This window comes from Crinia signifera, chromosome 4, assembly GCF_055691185.1.
Source record: "Crinia signifera chromosome 4, ASM5569118v1, whole genome shotgun sequence".
NCBI classification, from domain to species: Eukaryota; Metazoa; Chordata; class Amphibia; order Anura; family Myobatrachidae; genus Crinia; species Crinia signifera.
In genome coordinates this window covers 239,177,299-239,201,344 of record NC_139220.1, presented here as the reverse complement: position 1 = coordinate 239,201,344, position 24,046 = coordinate 239,177,299, and the positions used below count along the sequence as shown (strand labels likewise).

The following is a 24,046-nucleotide window of genomic DNA, read 5'->3' as shown; positions in this document are numbered from 1 at the left end:
CGAATGTCATTAACCGCATTTCTGGCGTTATCCATTTATGTGCGGATGAGAGCGCTTACTATGACTGCGGTTTATGGCTAAATGCCTACAAGACTGAGTCATTGGTCACTGAGTCACTGCTGTAATTCTCCACCTAGTCTGCAAACAGGCAGAGATGTCAGTAGAGGTATTTCTGAATGTGTTGGAGCAGTTAAGAGTTACACCTGTTTAAAGAAGATAAAAGGAAAGTACCATCGCCCACATTTTTCACAATCCTGGTCTCAACCTGCTGACAGTCATTTCTCTTTTACAGTGTTGATACAGCTCATAATCCTGGTTTATTGGCTCTCCATTAGGGAAAGACGTAATACGCCATTGCTAGAAATTAACACATAATAGTGCAAATACAATACTTCAGAAGGTTTGTTTTCCGGACAAAGCATATATGAGTAATCCTTTTTTTTTTTTCTTCATAGTTGTATACACATGCTCTTTACTGCATTTCTGTACTCTAGCAAAAGTTATACATCTGCATGCAAATGTCAGAGAATGTTTCATGTGGTGGGGTAGTTTGCATCTGTGTCCAGGCAAGTTGTCATATTTTTGTTATGTTTGATTTGCTGAATAAAAACAAAATACTTTATGCATAAACTTGATACCCCAAATACAGTTGTATATGCTGTAGACTCTGTGGTCACTTTGGTTTACCTGCCTGGTAGGATTCACCTAAGAACCCACTACAGACCTTAGGCGGGATGTACTAAGGGAAAAATGCAGTAAAACCCATGTTTTTCTGGCGTTTTACCGCATTTTCAAATGTACTAAGACCAGGCTGCCCCGTCTTCGCCGGGCAGGGTATCGCCACCTTTGGGTGACGATACCCTATAGAAGCCTATGAGCTTCTATTGCCACCCGCCACCGGTGCTGACCATATTAGCTCTGCCAAACTCCTCCTCCCCCTAGCAGCATGTAACAGCCGGCTGCAGTGGGGAGAAGGAGGCGCCGGGAACAGCCGCTGAAGCCAGGGATGTGACACCACATCACAGGTATAGTACATATGCGCTAGCATCACTGCGGTGGTGCTGTATTTTAATATTTTCCACCCTGAATTCTTCATGGCATGGAGTCAATGAGATGCTGGGAATAATTCTGGTCCATGTTGGCATAACACTGCAGCAGAGGTTCCCAAACTGTGTGCCTGTCACCCTGAGGTACCTCTGGCCACTTTCAGGGGTGCCTTAGATTGGTTGTCAAGGAACAATTCAAATTGTTTATATTTAATATAATAAGCAAAACCTGTGCTGGTGTAAGATCCCGTCCAGATCTCATTGTATATATGTGATCCTTAGTAAATAGGCCCCTTAGATCTTTGCATTAATGAGCAGATGGACCGAATAAAGCGTGTATGTGCTGGTTTTGCTATGTGCAGGTGATGCTGACTTCAGTCACATTTCCACTTGTGACGGTTCTAGATTTCTGTAACAATTACCGGTCCACATGTTTTGTATTGCAGTGAAACCAGAGAGCAACTTTGGAACTTATACCAGGAAATCCAGGGGGTCTCCGTGCCCGGGCTTCTTAGACAATATGAGAAACTGATTGAGAACATGTCCTATGACTTTCGTGCTCAACGGCTTAACATGGAAAAGCTGGAATCCGTCCTCAAAAGGTTTGTGCTGGGAAATCTATACAGAGCAGACAATGGCACTGGGGCTGAGATCTGAGGATTTTCCACTTCTCCTTCCTGCTGAGTAACCATAGCAATGAGTTAGTATGTGGGGGCACCTGACGCTAGGTGACGTGGTCTGCAGCCAGGGGCATTATGCAGCGCAGCGTGATGCAGGACATGAGGGCAGACTTCTCACTTGTCCTATTAATCTTTGTCTATTGCTCAGCCCTGGCAAGGATGTGTAAGTACTTTCAACTTGGCTTCAGCAGTTTTTAACCTGACATTTGCCTTCTACTTTAGTGTATGGGTTAGGGGGACGTTGTGAGCCTTTTATCATTGAACACTTTATGTAACTGGTCAGCTCTTTTGGACAATAACGGCGCATTTTCTATGATAGACCCGTTTGCGGCATGTTGTATAAAATCTTTTGCCGGTAAAGTAGAGACAGCGAAGTGGCTACTGTAGCTGCCTTTTCATCCGTGAAGGTTTTGAGGGGGAAACAAGAGATGTAGTATGATACCCTTAATGCTTTTAAAATGTTGAAATCCCTACTTTGTGGCTGGCTCTACCTACACTTAGATTTAGTTCAATGATAAAACAAAAAATGAAATTTGCCAGCTTTTACTTGATCCTTCTGGAAATAATGCTGATCTTTGTCTTGTAAAATGCACATCCCCCCCCCCCCCCCCTCTGTTATACCTGCACAGTACATTACTGTAAAGAGCTGCTCTGGTGCTAAACTCTCATCTTGTTCAGGGCTTCTAATGTAATGTACTTCCTCTGCCATATATCTTCCAGAACGGAGGAGACCACAGCCTTGCAGATGGCAGAGTTGGAAGAAGACTTGCAGCATCATTTGACCAAAGTGGAAGGACAAATACGTGATGAGGTGAGAGGCACCGCACAGGACGTCACTGTGACACTCTGCTACGTGTTGCTTGTGTTATGCATTTTAACATACGTTTGCATGTGAATGGTTATCCATACTGGTTACCAGACTGTCAAAATGACAGAACAATGGGCCTGATTCAGACCTGCAAGGCTACAACTTTTGCAGGTAGAGAAAACTATGCTGCACTGCAGGGGGGCAGATGTAACCTGTGCAGAGAGAGTTAGATTTGGGGGAGTTATATTGTTTCTGTGCAGGGTAAATACTGGCTGCTTTATTTTTACATTGCAATTTAGATTTCAGTTTGAACAAACCCCACCCAAATCTAACTTTCTGCACATGTTACATCTGCCACACCTGCAGTGCAGCATGGTTTAGTCCGTTTGCAAAAATTGTAGCATTGCTAATAGGGCTGAATTATGCCTCATGTAACAGTAATGTAGGCGGCTGTGCATGGCCAAAACAGAGCAACACTTGATTTGCTCAGTCAGGCACCATCTACTGGCCTATGGCACACACCATGCGTGAGTTTGGCCTATAGAGGCGAGGAGCAGCATTAGCCTTTTATCATCTAAGATTTCATTTATAAAAAAAAAAAAAGTAACTTTTTGATTTATTTATTTTGTTATATTTATGAAATAAGAATCTGTATGTTCTTGAGCAGATGTCTGTGATGCTTTTGATTATTTATTTAATGAGTATGATTAGTATCTCCTCCTCATTATTACGTTGCAATGTGGAACAAAACTCTGCAGTGCCATCACTGGGTCACAATGCTTAGCAAGGGATCAATATTTCATGTTTGACTTGTGCAAATGAAAATCCTGCTCCAATATCTCGGCTCTCCTAGGGCCTGCGCGTGCGCGCTGAGTTGGCTCCCCTAGGGCTTCCAACAGGTCAGCATGATCCTAGAACAGTGGTTCCCAAACTGTGTGCCGTGGCTCCCTGGGGTGCCTCGGGACACATGCAGGGGTGCCGCGGCTTGGTGGTCCAGGACCAACTCAAATTATTAATGGTTAATTATTTAGGAGCAAAACCAGTGCTGGTGGCTGCCAATCATAGAATGTGTACAAACAGAAGCAAATCCTGCCCTTTACCACATAACTGCAGCTAAGAATCGCATATAAACCCAATCTAATTAATTTTTTTGGACCTAGGGGTGCCGTGAAAAAAATTCTGATTCTCTAGGGTGCCTTGAATCAAAAAAGATTGGGAACCTCTGTCCTAGAAGGTTATGTACTACCATGACCAATTGTCCAACATTTCCCTTGTTCCTTCTAAGGGGGGAGGCGCTAACATGTCATGCCCATCCTATATAATAAAAGGCTAATGCTACTCCTCGCCTCTGTTGGGGTAATTCAAGTGTTGTGCTGTTTGGGTGCTCACCACAGCTGTCAGCGCTGAAATTACTGTCCGAAGTCATTTTGAATGTGCTGGTAATTAGTACTGACCGATCTCACAGCATATGTATGTCCACAATATCATATGGGTGTCAGGTTGTCAAAAAAATTGTCCGTGTGACCAACATTCTATGTCACTGTGCAGCCCAGCATAAGGATGTGTACTTATAAGGACGTGTCCTCTTTTAAGTGGATCGCATTAGTAGCAGCAGTAAAGAGAACATCAATCATAAAAAAAATAACTATACACAGAAACAAACTAGGATATAACTAATTCATTAATGTATTGCTTCTATTATTTCTTAAAAGCATAACCTAATTAAAAAAAAATATCATTATGCAAATTATTTCATTACAATGGTAAAATTGGCTACTATACCAAGCGGAATGTTAATACAATAAGTGCTTTGAATGTAAATGGCACAAGGCACATGATCTGCATTTCCAGTTTGGCATAGTTCCTGTTATGTCTGTGGTGCTGCAGTTAGAATTGTTCATACACTTGTAACATCCGGATTACTCACAGCAGTAAGGGGTGATATAAATCCCTAAACCAAAGCAGGCATTAAGGTTCTGGCATGTTAAAGTTCTGAAACCAACATGTACATACACTTGTATCAGTATTCTCTTCTGAATGTCAATGCTTTCTCACAGGAACATCAGAGACTTGAAGCTGCTATTCATGAGTTGCAAAGAAGACATGAGATTGAGATATCTGATATGCAGGCCAGGATTGACAAGATAGCAAAGGTTCTAAAACACTTTCATTTTTTTTTCTTGCTAGCATCATTGCTGTCCTTTTTTTTTTTTCATAGCTTAGACTGTCATTTTGGGGGTTATTCTGATTCACTCGGAAAGACGCAATCACTCTCTAATGGACAAAACCATATGCACTGCAGGTGAGGCAGATGTAACATGTGCAGAGAGCGTTAGATTTGGGTGTTTTATTGTTTCTGGGCAGGGTAAATACTGGCTGCTTTATTTTTACCAAATAACTCACCCAAATCTCACCAAAATCTGCACAAGTTACATCTGCCCCACCTGCAGTGCACATGGTTTTGTCCATTTGAGAAGGAATTTGCCTTTGCGAGTAAATCAGAATAAGGGTCTATATCTTGCTATTACCAATGGCTGACTCTATCATAGCTGCTGCTGGCTGTATTTTCAAAATGCTAATACATTTTTGCCATGGTTATGATACACTTTAAGTGTGTATGCTGCTAGCATTTGACACACATAATCTATTACAGTGGGGATTTCCATGGGAAAGGCCCACATTATAAATAGGGCCATGCCATGTATCTCCCAATCAACCAAGTCTCCATTCATTTATATCTCAACAGCCTGTGCAATAGCCATGCTGATCATCTTGCACCAGGGGAAAGCAATCACAATAGCTCTCTGCCTGCTATCTCTTCAGACAGAATTGGCCTCCAGATTGCTTTGCATGTGCAAAAGTGCATTGTGTGCATACATTGTGAGCTTGCCTCCAGCTCTCCATAATATCCCAGATGCAAACACTTACTGCATATCCCTGCCTTTAATCTTCCTGCGGCTAGACAGATTGGTTTTCAAGATGTGAACTGTGCGCCACAAACATGAACCTTTAGCAGTATTAGTAGTACGTTTATTTATAAGGCGCCACAAAGTGGCCGCAGCGCCGTACATAGCAAAAAAAAAAAAAAAAAAAATTACAAGGTAACGTACAGGGTGTGTTGATAAAATACAGCATAAATAGGGGTATAGCTGGTAGAACTAGAATCAGTTGATAGAAAATGATAGGTCTAACATGAAAAGCAAATACTCAATTAGCCAAATTATATCTGGCCTACTGTATTGTTAACTATGCAGTTGATCACATATTGCTAATGGTGTCCCAGCTACAGCCCTGTTGATTTGTACATAGATCTATTGTTAACAGAATGGATGGTAAGGTAAAGGGAAGTGATTTGTAAAATAAGAAAGAGGCAAGGCTCTATTGCCCAGAGAACTCGCTGCACTGTAAATTGTATAATTATGTGGCTGGACAGGTTTTTCACTTGTCAGAGTGAATAAAAATTCTTTTCACTGGCTTCATCTTCAAACTTTACCCTGGATAAGAAGACTGCTAAGCTGCTGTAAAGTCAATGTTGACATTATCGCAGAATTATTCTGATAGAAATTTCTAAAAGATCATGCAAGCATTATGGGTGCAGCTACCTCTCCACCTTCCCTTAACATACATGCCATACTATTAGGGTATACGGTACTTATGTAATATCTGGGCTCCCGTTTTTTCTTACGAGACCGCGTCCCTTCGCGGGGCTCGCTGCGCTCGCCACGCTTTGGGCACGGAGGCTCGCTGCGCTCGCCACACTATATAAAATCAACTCCATGCGTAGTTGGATAGTAGAGGTATGAAAAAATGGGGTGCATTTAACGTGGGAGCCCAGATAATACATAAGTACCGGGTTTACTTTACTGTTACAGTTATGAGTGTTCAGGCCTCATGTCTTTTCTTTTTGCTTCTTTTTATCTGTTGTGCTAAATTGTATTTATAAAAGAAGCAAGTCGTCTATGGCAAAGCAATATGCTGTTATTCCTATATATTACATGTTTTTGTAGATCCTTTTTTGGGGGGGGGGTGAGGAAAGTTTTTTTTATCACTTTGGGGAGTATTCAATGTGTGACAATATTTCCGATATGACCGTTTGCAACCGCATTAACGCCCACACAGATTCATTGTCAAAAATGGCTGATGGATTGTCAAATCCATGGTCATTTCGACAAAACACACATGGATCCGACAATCCACATGTATTCAGACTGTCGGAATAATTCAGACAGTCGGAAGATTGAAATCCGAGTTGGGCGGCCTAAATCCAGAGTAGTCTTCACACACCAAAAGTATTAGATCATAAATGCCATTCGTAACATGCCCATACGCAGTCTGACTGTTGGCAGACTGTGCGACCGGTCACCAATGCAATCAGTCCTGAATTAGCCCCTCTTAGTAGATATGCTCTAGGTATGGCTAACTTTGTTCCAATTGAGAAAAATCTGGTGACAATATTTTTTTCAATATAATGAAAAAATATTTTTTGGGGGAGAGGGGTGGACTACTTACTCGGGCCAATCTAGTTATTAAGTGCTATAGTCATCCATTTGATACAGTTTAAAAACCTTCAGTACTTTACTTACCCACTTCTACCAGATTGTAGTTTGTTAAAAGGTTGTGTAACCCCTCCCCCACACACAAAGAACCATGTAATGGCATTTCTAATTGGATTTCATATTTCTCAGGTGTGGAAATTTGTGCGTATATATTAAGTTTGTTGTTAAATTAGCTTTCACAAACTCTCTTCTAATTGAATTGATTGTAGAGCGGATGTTTTAAATGATTCTCAATTGCAGACCAATTAACCCCTGAAAATCACAGATGATTATTGTTGAGCGAAAAGAGCTAGTATAAGCCTTTTACAGAAGTTACTCTTGTATCCAATGTTCAGACAAGGTCATTAATGCCCCTTTCAGACCACACTTTTTACCCAGTATTTTTTACCGTTTCAAACAGTAATTTGTGCAGTCTGAAAGGTGCAGAGTGAATTTACCGGTTCTGTTGAACTGGTATTTGTAAACGGTAATAAAGCAGGGTCATACCTGTTTCAGACCCGTTTTTTTTTTTTTTTTTTTTCATCCACTGTTTTCTATGGGTTAAAACAGGTTCAGTGTTGTGAAGGGACAAAAACTGCATTGAAATACTGGTTTTAAAGAAATGCGGTGTGAAAGGGGTTTTAGCTGGCAGACCCGTTTTTAGAAACATTTTAAAATACCTGGTCAAAGCCAGTTTTGCGGTCTGAAAGCAGCATTAATGTTACAAACCTGTACAGACATCTCGAGGTACATTTCATAGACTGCATGGTCTGAAAATCTACTCTTTTTAAATATTAAAAATTATTCTTTACACTTTGAATTCAAGAATCCTCTTAAATATCTTACTTTTGTTTTTCCCTAATTAAGCACCAAGATGAGCGCAAAACCCAGGAGTCCAAAGAGGAAAGCGCTAAACTGAAAAACCAAATATTTGACCTTTCTCAGGTAACTGAATAGACACTTGCAGTGATTTGTGCGAACGATGTCTGAAAGATACGGAAGTGAGGTCATAGAATGGTATGAGCGCCACTAAACCATGGGCCTGATTTAGCAGGACCTGCAGAAGAGCGAATTAATTGCTATCAGGCGATTTCCGCATTTCTGCACATGCAATCGCAGTTTGATCAGTAATGGGGGTTGGCGTCACACTGCTTCTTGGGTACAGTCTCATCCGTTTTAGTTACAGCTGCATGACATCACATCAAGGCAAAGGAGGCTACCCTTACCCGCTGTGTCTGCAGCAATTTCTGCGATTGCAATCTAATTGCTGTCACATTACTGGGAGGGTCTTTACATCTTGAGTGGCCTTGCCCTGTGTTCGACTGCCCCCAGCATGAGAGAGACAGCAGTTGCAGTTTTGCCCTTTTTTCCTTGAGAGACCCATCAAGCAGCAAATCTGTTTTAGATACAATTTAACAAACATGTAGCGGGGCGATTGAGCGATACTTGGCTGTGAAGCAGTGAGACCCACCATAACACTTCACCTGGCTAGCGACTCCTAAGGTGCCCACACACAGTTGGATTCTAGCATGCGATTTGAACTTTTTAGTTGAAATCGCATCATGTTTATTCTGCCTTGTGATGCGCTTCCGCCTAGTCCATATTGTAAGGAAAAAACTACACCCAATTGAAACTGCACTACAACAGTCAATTACAGGGTACATGCAATCTAGTTAAAAAACAACTGCCCGAGCATGTAGTTCAAATCACACCCAGTGCACAGTCCAAATTGTATAGCACAAATCGCACCTACCACACATCTCAACGTGTGTGGGCACCATGACATCTGCCAGGGTACGAGCCACTGTTTACAGTGCAATTCTTAGCAGCAACACTTCTCATTTAGTAGGACCTCTAATAAAGACCACCACCAGAATGCCACTAGGATGACATTCCCTTGTTTAAGTCTGCAGTGTATACCGTATATGCGAGATTGTTACAGGTAAACACTTTTATTTCTATGTCATCTATTCGCCACAGGGATATTCTACCACCATGGTGTTTTCCCTGCTCCACATGTGTTCAAAATATACATGTACCATTTGGTATTATGCGTGGCTCTGTCTCTACCAAGTACTGTATATGCGTACTGTGTGTGATTAGAATCTCAGGGCACATTGTGGCAGTGGTGTGAGTGTCACTCATGTTGCCAGCTGTCAGGACATAGTGGAACTAATTTAATGCGGTTGTTTGTTCTAATCAAGTATTATAGCCTTAATCAGGAAAATGGCCTGCACACGACAGGCTGCCTTTGTGTAATGGCGGCACGTGTGAAAGGATCTGAAGCTATGTACATAGCATACGTTTCTGTACATCCCAGCTATTTTTCAAGACATGTTAAATTACATTACATAGTTTGGATTTGAGCGAGTGGTGATAAAGGATATGTTTAGTAGTAGGCAGCAAATAAAACTGTCCCACTTTTTATTTATTTTGCGTGTGTCTAAAGCATTGGGGAAACGCATGACCGGTTGATCCGTATCAAATGTTATTGATCCACTGCTAAAGTACTACAATATACCAAAACTGCCGGAGCAATTCCGTTCCATGGCAATAGTATAATGGAAACACTCATGTGAAAAAAATATCTCCTTTATGTGATAAAGTAATAAGTCACAATTTAGCAGGGTCATTGTTGATACCTGAGCTTGTTAATGAGCATTTTGTTGCCCCAGCCACTATGGCTTTTTGCAGTTACTCGGTTGTTGCCTCTAGTATTATTGACACCATTGTATAATTCTGATATATAATGTGCCTGATTCGAAGTCACTCACTATGCCGATATTCTCAGTTGTCCCAATGTTTGAAGTGCACATGAGTGGTCACCACACCAATATGCAGTGAGTGTGGTTTATAGTGGGTGTTCCAGGGAGGTAGCGGCGTGGCTAGGCAGGCACAGGCAGGTCACTGACAGTGGCTGCATCTAAAGATGCGTATCTGCTTACCCTGGAGACCATGCTGAGCTGGAGAGACTGAAACCTAATAGCAATTGTTTTATTGTCCTCATTTAGTATGTATTATTGATTCTGATGGCATGGGTCTTATGTCTGTCTGTATTTTATTGCATTGTTTGTTTTTGTTTTGTTTAAGGAAAATGAACACTTGAAACAAAATGTACTGGAGACACAAACCAACATCTCACTACTGCAGACTGAGCTGGACAAGCTGAAGAACGACTATGCAGATCAGCTGATGCACCACTCTAGGTGAGGGGGGGGAATGAGCATTGCCTAAACCATTGATTGCTTGCTTCAGATTTAGCTGGGCAGATTATCCACAAACGCTGGCGGCTACAATAAGCAAATCTACAGTAATCTGTAGCAGCCACTTATGTGGGGTACACACTACGACGATATGGCCCAAAACGAGCCCATTTAGATACAATCTTGACCGATTGTATGTGAATCGGCCGTGTTTTGGGCCATTTCGCTGCCCTTTTGATGCGATCCCGATCCGATGCACGGCCCCGCGGGTCGGTCGAGATCCTACCTGCTGCAAGTCAGCTCATGAGCGGGTCGTACGTTCCTGTGACGACCCGCTCACGAGCACCATCGTCCTGGTGTGTACCAGCAGTAAGGTGCCCACACACTATGTCTGAAGCTATAAATCTCTTCAGGTTTCCCTTGAACTCTCGCAGTTATCTGGCAAATTTTTCACCCTATTCACTTTAGATACATCTGGTCAGACCTGTGATAAACCCCTGACAGCTTCAGATCAGATGGATCTTTGGTGCAACACCAAAGACTTTTAGGTAGGTTAGAGGGGGCTGGAGGGACGCCAAGTTGCGAAAGCTGATGGAGGGACACAGGGCATGGAGCTGCTGGAGTGACAGAGACCTATGTGTATAAGCAGCACCACTGTGATTTAATATGATCAAGGGCACTACAGAAAAAGGGAAAAGGAGTTCCACCACCTCTCCAGGACCAATTTAAGCCCTGGATCTGAGAGAGCTTAAGGTGCCCACAACCTAGAACAATTTTTTTGCCGATTGGCTTATTTTCCGACAAATCGGCCGTTATATAGTCCGATGTTTACCGATAATCGTTTGGCTAAATCTTCTGATCTTACATGCTGCATGAAAGATTAGAAGATTTATCATAACACTAAATAAGGTATGCGATGCAACGCGATGTTGTACAATAAAATATTGCATTGCATCGTATGGCATACGATGCGATCGTATACGATTTTTGATTGTACAAGCAAACAAAAGATATACATAACTTTTGGACAGGCGCTGATATGTTCTACTTCTAACGTACTTCTCCGCCGTGGATGTACTCAGTGTACCATGCGGAGGGAAAACATATATATAGTGAAGTACAGCTTAGGTACAACAAAATTTTAATGAACACACTGCACCCTCTGGTAGGTTACAATCCAATCCTCCAGAAATGTGCAGATACAATTTTTAAAATTCCAAAGACAAGATGATTAAAATAATTTCTTATAGGAAGTCCTCTGGGTGACTCAAAACAATGGGGCAATTACTGGAAAAGGTGGAACTGAATCGCCAGTTCGTGTAGCGCATGTGAAAATGTCCCGGGGCAGAATCACAGGTATCAGCTCCCTCGAGTCCCGGTGCCTCACTTCCTGGTCACTCCAGGGGGTCTTCTAGACCTGATGGGTCCTTACAATGTGAAATGGCCCCCATAGTCAACGCCACCCCCAGGATCAACGCCAACCCGAAGCGTGGCGAGCGCAGCGGTATGCATACTCCGACCTTTTCATACCCCCACTATCCACGTCGGCGTGGAGTTGATTTTAGATAGTGTGGCAAGCGTACGCGGAATACGAGCTTGAAGCGTGGCGAGCGGACGCGAAATACATGTAAAGTAATCCGTGTCCCCTCGCGGGGCTCGCTGCGCTCGCCACACTTCGGGCTCGGTGGCTCGCTGCGCTCGTCACACTTTCTAAGGTCAACTCCACGCCAACGTGGATAGTGGGGATATGAAAAGGTCGGAGGACGCGTACCGCCGCCCCCACGCTTCGGGTTCGCGTTGATCGTGGGGGTGGCATTGACTATGGGGGGGCCATTTAACATTGTAAGGACCCATCAGGGTGCTTGTACAATAAAAAATCGTATACCATCGCATGCCGCTATATTGCATGCGATGCGATTGTATAATCCAATCAAAATCGGGGGCGCCGTGCTAGGAAACAAGTACTGAACGCACATCTTAAGAAAAGTCTTTGGTAAAGATGTGCGCTTGCCTGAAATATTTTGTCCAGGACAGACAAAAGATTTCAAGGCTAATTTATGCACACATCTTAAGATCACAGATCTTTCTAGTGTGGGAACCTTTATTCTTCAGATCGGTCTGTCAGATCCATCTGAATCTGACAAAAGCAGGCCAGATCTGACTAGTGGATGGAGGCTTTTAGATTAATCAATCTATAGACAATTGGGGTACAAATCTGATTACATTTTCACTCTGTTCTCCATGTAATACAGCGAAAAAGAGATGCTGAGGGCCATGATCGAAGAAAGCAGAGCTTACAGCAGCCAAATCCAGATACTTAAGTAAGTAAAACTCATTCATGTGTACTTTTTCGTTTTTAAAGTTTCATATGTTTTTTTTTTTATTTGATCAAATAAATAACAAGGTACTTGTGAGTTATCCGGGCTGCCGATTTTGTCCTTAAGTTTGGTTAACTTAAGGACACCCGACCGACGCGATGCCCACGATTTAGCTCCAAATCGGGGGCATCGCGTCGGTCGTGGCCGTTATAAGGGGCCGCGACGCGATGCCCCCGATTTCCCATAGACAGTAATGTTAAAAGACACGATGGACCCGATTTCCCATAGACAGTAATGTTAAAAGACGCGATGGACCCGATTTCCCATAGACAGCAATGTTAAAATAAAATTACAATGTGAAATTGGGCAATATGTTTTTAAAAAAAATGTTTCATGGCCCCCCACCACCGTTAACGCCACCCCGCTATTGACGCCAACCCGAAGCGTGGCGAGCGCGGCGGTACGCGTCCTCCGACCTTTTCATGCCCTACTATCCACTAGGGCGTGGAGTGAGAATAGAATAGTGTGGCGAGCGCAGCGAGCCACCGAGCCCGAAGCGTGGCGAGCGCAGCGGACACCTGTGAAGCCCGCAAGGGCACGCGGATACCTGTGAAGGTGTCCGCGTCCCCTCGCGGGGCTCGCTGCGCTCGCCACGCTTCGGGCTCGGTGGCTCGCTGCGCTCGCCACACTATTCTATTCTCACTCCACGCCCTAGTGGATAGTAGGGCATGAAAAGGTCGGAGGACGCGTATCGCCGCCCCTCGCGGGCTCGCTGCGCTCGCCACGCTTCGGGTTGGCGTCCATAGCGGGGTGGCGTTAACGGTGGTGGGGGGCCATGAAACATTTTTTTTAAAAACATATTGGCCAATTTCACATTGTAATTTTATTTTAACATTGCTGTCTATGGGAAATCGGGTCCATCACGTCTTTTAACATTACTGTCTATGGGAAATCGTGTCGGAAATCGGGTCCATCGTGTCTTTTAACATTACTGTCTATGGGAAATCGTGGGCATTGCGTCGCGGCTCCTTATAACGGCCACGACCGACGCGATGCCCACGATTTCGGGCGCGATGAAAAAATCGGCAGCCCGGATAACTCACAAGTACCAATAACAACAGTATATGATATAAAAGTTTGTGAGTTAAATGTATTTTCATAAGTAAAAAACATGACAATACAGACCTCTCTTTCTTTTGCTGTTTCTTTCGCTCTTTCTTTCTTTCGCTCTTTCTTTAACAACCGGTGTGTGGCAATCATTTACAAGGCAAAACCATGCCTTGTTAATGATTGCCGCTTTTAAAAAAATGTCCAAATTCATCCGGCACCCAGCAGCTCCAGCGAACTCTGACTGTATAACATCTCGCCACAAATGTAACGTCTTTCACACACACACAAACTGCAATAAACCTATCACATATGTAGAACATAGAATATGACAGCAACTAAGCACCACATGTACTCTGTCCAAAACAACTTATTGCAAATGTCATTCTGAGATACAGGGAGCTTTACAGGACAGATCGTCCTATTATGAAGGGTTTTTCTGGGCAGTCAGGGCTAAATTAGGGCAGCACAGATGGTGTAATGGTCAGCATTACTGCCTCACAGCACTGAGGTCATGGGTTCAATTTCCACCATGGCCATTATTGTGTGGGGTTTGTATATTATCCTTGTGCTTGCGTGGGTTTACTCCGGGTACTCCTGTTTCCTCCCACAATATACCTATACTGGTAGGTTAATTGGCTTCCAACAAATGAACCCTAGAATGTCTGTGTGTGCGTGTACATGTGGTAGGGAATATAGATTGTAAGCTCCACTGGGGCAGGGACTGATATGAATGTTCAAATATTCTCTGTAAAGTGCTGCAGAATATGTGTGCGCTATATAAGAAACTTGGGGGCTTACATCATACTGCATAATTAGCATTGTAGAAAAGGGAATTGCCTTTTGTGTATAGTGGTAGCAACATTGTAGAGCCAATCTAGTAATCCCTACATAGAATATTAAAGGAGTTTGTCTTGGCAACAGTGACATACAAAATGTTATGGTTTATGGCCATGTCTGGCCTGTGAAACTGTATGACATAGATATGGCATTGTGGTGATAACAGAACTTTCAAGACTGAAAGTGGATAAATCAATGGGGCCAGACGGAGTGCATCCAAGGATACTAAAAGAACTAAAAGATGTGTTGGTAGCGCCATTAACAGATTTATTCAACCAGTCACTAGATACAGGTGCAGTTCCAGAGGACTGGAGAAGAGCAAATGTAGTTCCACTGCACAAAAGTGGAAGCAAAGAAGAAGCAAGTAACTACAGACCAGTGAGCCTTACATCAGTAGTAGGGAAATTAATGGAAACACTATTAAAAGAAAGAATAGGGGAATATCTTAAATTAAACAACTTACAGGATCCAAAACTGCATGGTTTTACTGCAGGGAGATCATGCCAAACAAGTCTCATTGACTTTTTTGACTCCGTGACCAAAATTCTAGATAAAGGGGGGGCTGTAGATGTGGCATATCTAGACTTTAGTAAGGCATTTGACACTGTCCCACATCGCAGGCTGCTAAATAAACTTGAAAGTGTGGGACTGGATTATAAATGGATAAGAACCTGGTTGCAGGATAGGAAACAGACATTTGTAGTAAATGGAGTGCATTCTATGGAGGGACATGTTACCAGTGGAGTACCCCAGGGATCTTTACTTGGACCAGTGCTCTTTAATATCTTTGTTAGTGACATTGCAAATGGTATTGAAGGGAAAGTATGCCTTTTTGCAGATGACACAAAGATATGCAACAGAGTAGACACAACAAGAGGGGTAAATCAAATGACTGATGATCTAAGTAAACTTAAGAATTGGTCAAGAGAATGGCAACTACAGTTTAATGCTAAAAAATGCAAAATTATGCACTTGGGACTCAAAAACCCAAAGGCTCAATATAGTATCAAGGGTACTATAATGGAAACTACTGAGGAGGAAAGACATCTAGGAGTCACTATTTCAAGTGACTTAAAGGCAGGAAAGCAATGTAGCAAAGCAATGAGGAAGGCTAGTCGGATGCTTGCATAGGGAGAGGTATCAGTAGCAGAAAAAAAGACGTAATAATGCCTCTTTATACAGTAGGTCATTGGTACGGCCTCATCTGGAATACTGTGTCCAGTTCTGGAGACCATATCTTCAGAAGGATATAAATACATTGGAGAGTGTACAAAGAAGGGCAACTAAAATGGTGCATGGCCTACATCACAAAACTTACCTGAATAGACTAAAAGATCTTAACATGTATAGTTTGGAGCAGAAAAGGGAAAGGGGGGACATGATAGAAATCTTCAAATATATCAAGGGTTTTAACATAGTACAGGAGGGAAATTTTCTTCAAAGGAAAAGAAGTAATAAAACACGAGGACATGCACTGAAACTGGAGGGAGGTAGGTTCAGGGGAAATGTTAGAAAGAATTACTTCACAGAAAGGGTAGTGGATAAGTGGAATAGCCTCCCATCAGAGGTGGTAGAGGCTAAAGGCCCCCATACGGGAGGCTCACATACAATTTGGCACTTGATGAGCCAGTTTTTATCACATGTAAAACAAATGGGGAGCTGCAGGGCGGTGAGGAGCAGTGGGGGCGGGCGGCGGCAGTAGTGGGGGCGGGCGGCGGCAGTAGTGGGGGCGGGCGGCGGCGAGTGATGCTGACCTGGCTGGGCAGCTGTGATCACAAATAGCAGCGCTGCCGCTGCGGGACGGGACGGGACGCACAGTGGCGGCTATTAGATTTTCAAAATCCCTGTCAAATGACCGGCCGTTCTGTGATTGGCCGCCACTGTGCGTCCCGTCCCGCAGCGGCAGCGCTGCTATTTGTGATCACAGCTGCCCAGCCAGGTCAGTGTGTCTGCCTGCCGTGCTCCCCCGCCCCCCGGTGTCTGCATGCATATGCCTGACAGGTGGGCAGGCATATGCATAGCATACAGGGAGGTCGGATGATCTTATTTGCTGACCGTCCGACCTCCCTGATCCGGTCCGATGCGCACGGGACCGCGCATCGGATCATACATCACACACCTGCGATTTTGGGGCGATTTCATCCGGTTATCGGCCCAAAGTGCCGAAATCGGATGAAATCGTCCCAAAATCGTATAGTGTATGGGGGCCTTAAGACAGTAGAACTATTTAAACATGCTTGGGATAGGCATATGAATTTCTTCTACGATCCCCATGGCAGCCATAACACCGGGATATCCTCCCTCTCCTCTAGTTTAGACAGGATGTTTTTCTAGGGACCGCCCACCTGGTGGTATATAACCTCACTCCTCCCCTTCCTCCTTGTCTTTTTCTCCTGTCTCCTAACTAGTTTGGATAGGTAGGGAGTGTTATTTTTCTTTCCAACTAGGGCTTACCTCTATCTCAGCATGGAGCTGAAAGGGGTGGCTCCCCGGGGGGAAGAAGAGTATCCGGGAGTGTGGCCTGTATAGAATCCTGCCCGTTGTATACTAGAACTTGGTACTTTTTAGGGAGTGTGGCCTTTATAGAGTCCTGCCCGTCTGTTTATTCGGCTGTAGCTGCCAAAACTGCACTGGAGCCGCATTGAGGATTGCGGACGCCGAGAGTACCAAGCCACGATGGCGCCAAGGGCCATTATGTATCTGCAGTTCACCAAGTGCTAAGAGCCACATGTCTGCTACTGAATGGCCAGAAAGCCCTGCTGTGCAGCATGACCCCAGTACAGCAACTGCCAGGTGCCAGATGCTGTGTCCCGTCCCTGGCACTTATGATCAGCACTAATCTTACTATGTCTGGCATCTTCCTAAGTCCAGAAGGCCGTGCCAGGGGGTACACATGTGCAGAAGGAATACATATTTTAAAATGGCACTGAGATGCCTATTGCAGCAAAAAATGCTAGAAGCAAGTCTCTCCTTGTGCTGGAGCACTGGAAAGATGGAAATGCCTTCCCCCCCCAAAGCCTGAAAATGCCCAAACGAGGTAAGCCCCTTTTTAAGGGCATTAGTGTTTTTATTTCTATTTAGCTGGTTAGTGATAGGCTATTTTTGTTATCTTTCTTAATGTGCCTGCTACTAAGAGAAATCCAGCTCCTTTCTCTGCATCTCTGTGATGACTGTGAGGAACAAGCTGCAGCTGTGTCTGGTCAACCTAATCTATTGCATTGGAGCTGCAGGGTTATAAGAGGTCAAGATCGCAGGCTGGTTTTAACTATGAAGGTGCTGTTTTTCCTGGAGAGGTTTCCAGTTATGGATCTGGAGAGATAAAGTTACCAGGATCTTTAATATCGTTATGGTAGAAAGTATGTTGAAAACATTTGTAAAACCATAAACTATAAAGATGTGGCCTTCAGAAAATCAAGACCTTTTTATTTGACTATAGATCCTAAGACCTACAGCATACCATGCTGCATAGGCCCGATCCCTACAGCCATACCACTCTGCATAGGCCCGATCTCATCTGATCTTGGCAGCTAAGGAGTGTTCAAGTGGAGGCTTTCCTATTCATTAAGTGATGAAGGGGTTAATATCCAAGGAATGGCAGAACCTTGATAAAAAAGCAAGGACAATTATCCATGGTAGAACACCTGTATCCTATTGGTGATGAGCAAATCCTGAACTGGTGTATTATACCTTAAGTAGATGCTGCTACTGAATGAACTTCAGGAACTACTATACCTTGGAGGAGAATGTGTCCTTTAAGGACGCTGTTGATAGAAGTTTGGAGAATTCCCTTAAATTGCATGTCCCTTCGGTAGTGGCCATTAACTCTTTTGAGTGTTAACATTTGTGGGAGATGTGCAAAATATCTGCTAAAAAAAAAAAAAAAAATAGCACAGCTCACATTTGTTTAAAAAAATAAAATAAATATATCTATATATCTATATCCAAACATTACAAGTCCATTATGATTAATAGAAATGTTTTTTTGGCAATGTCGCCTGTTTTGGCTGATTCACTTGGCACTCAAGGGGTTAAATTTGGGTGTATCCATTTTCAGCATCTAGGTCTCTGAGTTTGGTGCTCTTCTGTGCATACTGATTATAGGATATAAAAAAAAAAAAAAAAAAAATTATAAATTCAAACGCTCTCTGCATAATTTCTATGTAAAGCCTCTCTGGATGTGATCTTGTTCTCAGCTTGGTCCATGGCTGCTGGAGTTACTGCAAGAAGAGTATTGAGGTTACTTATGTGACATGCAGATGCACATAAAAAAAAAAAAAAAAAAAAAAAGCAGACTGTCTACTTTTACACTCAGAAGATTCTCTGCTAATTAGCAGGATGCTGGGATTCTTAAGCTTACGGGACAGTCTGTCAGACTACCCCAGAAAGACTGAATAGATTCCTCTACCTAAATCATCCAAACAACAGTTTAAGGATGTCAAGAGCTATAGACTAGGCTGACAAGATAGCGGAAGAGGATCTTTGGAACATCACAACGTTCCTTTTGGCAGTCATATAGGAAGAACCCAGATAATGTTAACAGCTCTATTCTAGTAGGTGTCTGGGTTCTGACTTTTGTAGAAAAGTGTAAAATGTCTATTCATGACAAATGGGTCATTGGGGTAATTCAACAAGACTACAACATATCATTTCTACAGTATCCAAAGGGAAATTTTTTATTTTATTTTGAGTCCAGACTGCCGGGAAGTGAATATCAAGTGAATAGAATCGTTACCCAGAGAAAGAAAGGCCTTTACTCCAACCCGTCTTTAGGGAAGATAGGTACAGGATGATTGAGAGTTATCTTGGATAAAGCTCCTAAATACATTGTCATGGTAAGATAATTTCAGTCTGAAAAACATATACTTTACTGTATTATATACCAGTCAGTCAAGAAGACAAGAAGTTTCTACAATTCTGTATACAGGACTGATGCTTCCTATTTACCTGCCTACCATTGGCCTAGCTACATTGCCAAGAATATTTACAAAGGGTCTAATTACCTTGATCGCACATCTGGGAGAGCAGTGTATTCAGATTGGCCATATTTAAACAATGTTCTGGTTGCAGCCAGTTCAGAAGAAGTAAGAAATTATGTAATAAAGTTCCTGCAGCGCCATTGTTGGAATATAAATTGTGAGGAAAGGCAGTTGCATCCAACTCAGGACAGTAAATTTTTGGGTGTACATGTAGACACTAAGAAAAGTCCTCTTTTTCAAAAGAAAGAAGTTCAAGGACCCAGAGTCTAACACAGGGGCTGATGATCTTCTTTAAATCTTGGTATCAAACTCCTAGGAAGGATGAAGATAAGAAGTTGGAGTATTTTTCCATATATAAGAAGTAACTGTTGTCTAGAAACATAAAATTTGACGGCAGATAAGAACCAATGGGCCATCTAGTGTGCTCCTTTAAAAATATGAAGTAACTGTACAAAGGTAAAGCATCTCTAGTCTTGTGAGCAAACAAACTTGGCAAACAGCTTTATATCCAGATCAACCTTGTTTTTTTATACTGACAACAGACACAAGTTCATCAGGCTGGGGAGCGCACATTATACATCGCACAGGATGAGTAAACTGGTCTTTTAAAGAAAGTCTGATGTCGTCAAACTTAAGAGAGGCAAAATATTACTTCAAAGAATAGATCAATGCTTATCTTAAAGTCTTTTCAGCCAATGTTACGGTCATAAGCATATATGAACCATCAATGGCCGGATGAGAAAATACATTGGCAAATAAATCAGCAGAAGCAAAATCCTTTTTGGGAATTGAGCAACAGTTTTCCTGTGGTTCATAAACAAGTTTTGGCAGCCAGATGTGGACCTGATGGCAACTCATGTCAACAAGAAGCAGACGCATTCTATTACAGATTCTATCTTTCCAGAACATATGCAGTAGACACCTTTTCTAATTCGGTTGAATTGTCACCTAGGATATGTGTTACCTCCTTTTTTCCTCTGTAGCATCCTAAAACCAATAGGATCAGGGGGAGGATATAGCAGTCCTCGCCATTTTGTCCAAGGAGAATGTGGTTCACAACAGCCTTAAAAAAGGCAATGCAGGTACCCTGGACATTACCAATTATGCCAGACCTTCTACATCAGGGTCAGATATACCATCTAGATCCAGCACGATTATGCTTGGAGGATTGGTGATTTGAATATAACCTGTTAAGACAAAAGTTTTTGTCAGAGCAAGTAACCCAGATTCTATTACAAGAAAGGAAGTTTTTTCGCACACCTATTATAAGGAACTTTGCGATGGCGCAAGTCCTACAATTCCTGCGTAATGGTTTCTCTCCAGCCCTAACTCTTTCACCCATAGAGGACAGATAGTGGCCTAAGTGTACTCCTAGATAGGAGATTGGCAGATGGTATTGTAATTAAGAAATTCTGCTACACCATTAAAATAATGTGTCTGCCCATCAAATCCTTAGTGGTTCCTTGGGACTTGAATTAGGTCGTATGCATTAATGAAACAACTTGTTGAACCATTACTAAAAAATTCTCTCAAATTCTTGACTTGGAAGATTGTGTTTTTAGTAGCAATTATGTCTGCGATTGGAGTATGTGATTTATAGGCTTGTGGATTTAAGAACCATACCTAAACCTTTTGCTGGATAAAGTTGTACCTAGGACGCATGCTAATATTTCTACCCTAGGTGATTACTGGTTCCATCTGAATCAGGATATTGTACTACTGGCTTTTCATCATGAACCTAAGAACAAGAGAGATGAAGACTGGTATACACCGGACCTAGTCAGAAGTATTGGCATTTACTTAAACAGAATGACATAACATCATCAAAACGTTTATTTGTGATCATAGAAGAAAATAAGAAGCTTGTGGTCCCACAATTCAGACCATCTCTATATGGATAAGAGACCTGATTTATATTCATATAAAATAAATTGGGTTTGAGAGGTTCAGGTGTTAATCAAGAAACACTCAACCAGAGCTGTGGAGACTTCATGGCCTAGGAAGACTCAGGTTTCCAGAAAGGACATTTGTGAAGCAACACCTTGGTCATCTATTCATACGTTCTCTAAACATTATGCTTTAAATGTTGCTACCGCCCACTTGGGGGTCCTGTCTTGCAAGGTCACTTGCTAAGTAAATCATATTGCATTTATGGTTTCCCACCCTGTATTCTGCTTGGGTATGTCCCAGTGTTATGGCTGCCATGGGGATCGTAGAAGAAAGCAGCGAATTATACTCACCGATAATTCCATTTCTTCTTAGAGATCCCATGGCAGCCATCAGAATGCCCTCCCCTTGTAGTGTTTTTCCAGGGACCTAAATACGGAGACACTCGAAAGACAAGGAGGAAGGGGAGGAGTGAGGTTATATACCACCAGGTGGGCGGTCCCTAGAAAAACATCCTGTCTAAACTAGAGGAGAGGGAGGATATCCCGGTGTTATGGCTGCCATGGGATCTCTAAGAAGAAATGGAATTATCGGTGAGGATAATTCGCTGCTATCCTTACAAAGAAATAAGGATCATAAAGGGTTGAGATTACCTGAAGGGTAAAAAAAGGGGCAGACTAGATGGGCCAAATGGTTCTTATCTGCCGTCAAATTCTATGTTTCTATGCTGTGCTATCCGAGTTCTGAAGTTCATTTTGCATTTAGCTTAATGACATCACAAGTCATGTGAGAAGCAGCATCTGAATTCAGCACCTGTCGGTCCCACGATCTGGAGCTATTGTTTCTGTTATAATATATGCTTTATGGGTAGGCTTGCCACATACTATCCCTTTAAATCCGGATCCTGACTTCAAGCCTGAATTTCAGTGTGCATCAAATGTGATAGTATGGTATGCCGATTTATGGGAAGATTGCAAAAAGAAATCAACATGAATTTTTGTTGTGTTCTTCCCTTATTTATCAGTTGCATACATTGCTGCATGATTTTACACATCTTCTGTAACAAAAAAGTTTTATTCTTTCATTATAATAAATTGTCAGAAGTAATTCTGACTAGACATAACCGAAATACATAGAGGAAGACCATACTCTGGACCTGTGGAGCTTAGAATCTATAGAATACACCCACTAGGGAGGTTTTACTTTGTCAGAAGCCAAATAACCTACTTGTATATGTTTACAGTATGAAAGGAGACTATAGTACCTGCATAAAACTCATGTAAACACATGAGAACATAAACTCTGCACATACAGTATGTGACCTAAAACTGTATTTACTGTAGCACTTGCATTTCCTAGTGCTAGACACCAATAACCTAAGAAAATGTTTGAAGCTGCAGTCCCATTTATCTTACAGTGCATTAGCTGAAATGAAGCCGCAAGTCGGCAACACAGATCATTATGTTTTATGGTAAGGTACTTGTGAGTTATCCGGGCTGCCGATTTTTTCATCGCGCCCGAAATCGTGGGCATCGCGTCGGTCGTGGCCGTTATAAGGAGCCGCGACGCGATGCCCACGATTTCCCATAGACAGTAATGTTAAAAGACACGATGGACCCGATTTCCGACCCGATTTCCCATAGACAGTAATGTTAAAAGACGCGATGGACCCGATTTCCCATAGACAGCAATGTTAAAATAAAATGACAATGTGAAATTGGCCAATATGGCCATTTCACATTGGATATGTTTTAAAAAAAAATGTTTCATGGCCTCCCACCACCGTTAACGCCACCCCGCTATTGACGCCAACCCGAAGCGTGGCGAGCGCAGCGGTACGCGTCCTCCGACCTTTTCATGCCCTACTATCCACTAGGGCGTGGAGTGAGAATAGAATAGTGTGGCGAGCGCAGCGAGCCCCGCGAGGGGACGCGGACACCTTCACAGGTATCCGCGTGCCCTTGCGGGCTTCACAGGTGTCCGCGTCCCCTCGCGGGGCTCGCTGCGCTCGCCACGCTTCGGGCTCGGTGGCTCGCTGCGCTCGCCACACTATTCTATTCTCACTCCACGCCCTAGTGGATAGTAGGGCATGAAAAGGTCGGAGGACGCGTACCGCCGCCCCTCACGGGCTCGCTGCGCTCGCCACGCTTCGGGTTGGCGTCAACGGTGGTGGGGGGCCATGAAACATTTTTTTAAAAAACATATTGGCCAATTTCACATTGTCATTTTATTTTAACATTGCTGTCTATGGGAAATCGGGTCCATCGCGTCTTTTAACATTACTGTCTATGGGAAATCGTGGGCATCGCGTCGCGGCCCCTTATAACGGCCACGACCGACGCGATGCCCCCGATTTGGGGCTAAATCGCGGGCATCGCGTCGGTCGGGTGTCCTTAAGTTAACCAAACTTAAGGACAAAATCGGCAGCCCGGATAACTCACAAGTACCTATGGTAAAATGGGCCATGTTGGTATAATGCTTTTTTTGTGTTTTTAAAAGTATATGACCGATTAGCAAAGCCTGGCTCTCCAGTTGAAGACCACACTAATAAATGCCTGAACTGAATTCAGTGACACTGTTATATTAGATATCAATAGATATCATTGATTAGTTTTAAAAAAAATAAGGGAGACGTAAACCTGTGTG

General features: G+C 42.9%; 1 protein-coding gene across 3 annotated transcripts in view; it reads left to right on the top strand.

Annotated features, from left to right (window-relative positions):
- LOC146075151 (ras and EF-hand domain-containing protein-like) overlaps positions 1-24,046 on the top strand; it is a 50,078-nt gene that overhangs the window by 11,235 nt on the left and 14,797 nt on the right. For all 3 annotated transcript variants that reach the window (XM_083184101.1, XM_083184100.1, XM_083184099.1), the window contains exons 2-7: positions 1,493-1,648; positions 2,447-2,537; positions 4,592-4,687; positions 7,937-8,014; positions 10,160-10,275; positions 12,525-12,593. In XM_083184101.1, coding sequence (XP_083040227.1) covers positions 1,493-1,648; positions 2,447-2,537; positions 4,592-4,687; positions 7,937-8,014; positions 10,160-10,275; positions 12,525-12,593 — 606 coding nt within the window. The remainder of the gene's footprint in view (positions 1-1,492; positions 1,649-2,446; positions 2,538-4,591; positions 4,688-7,936; positions 8,015-10,159; positions 10,276-12,524; positions 12,594-24,046) is intronic.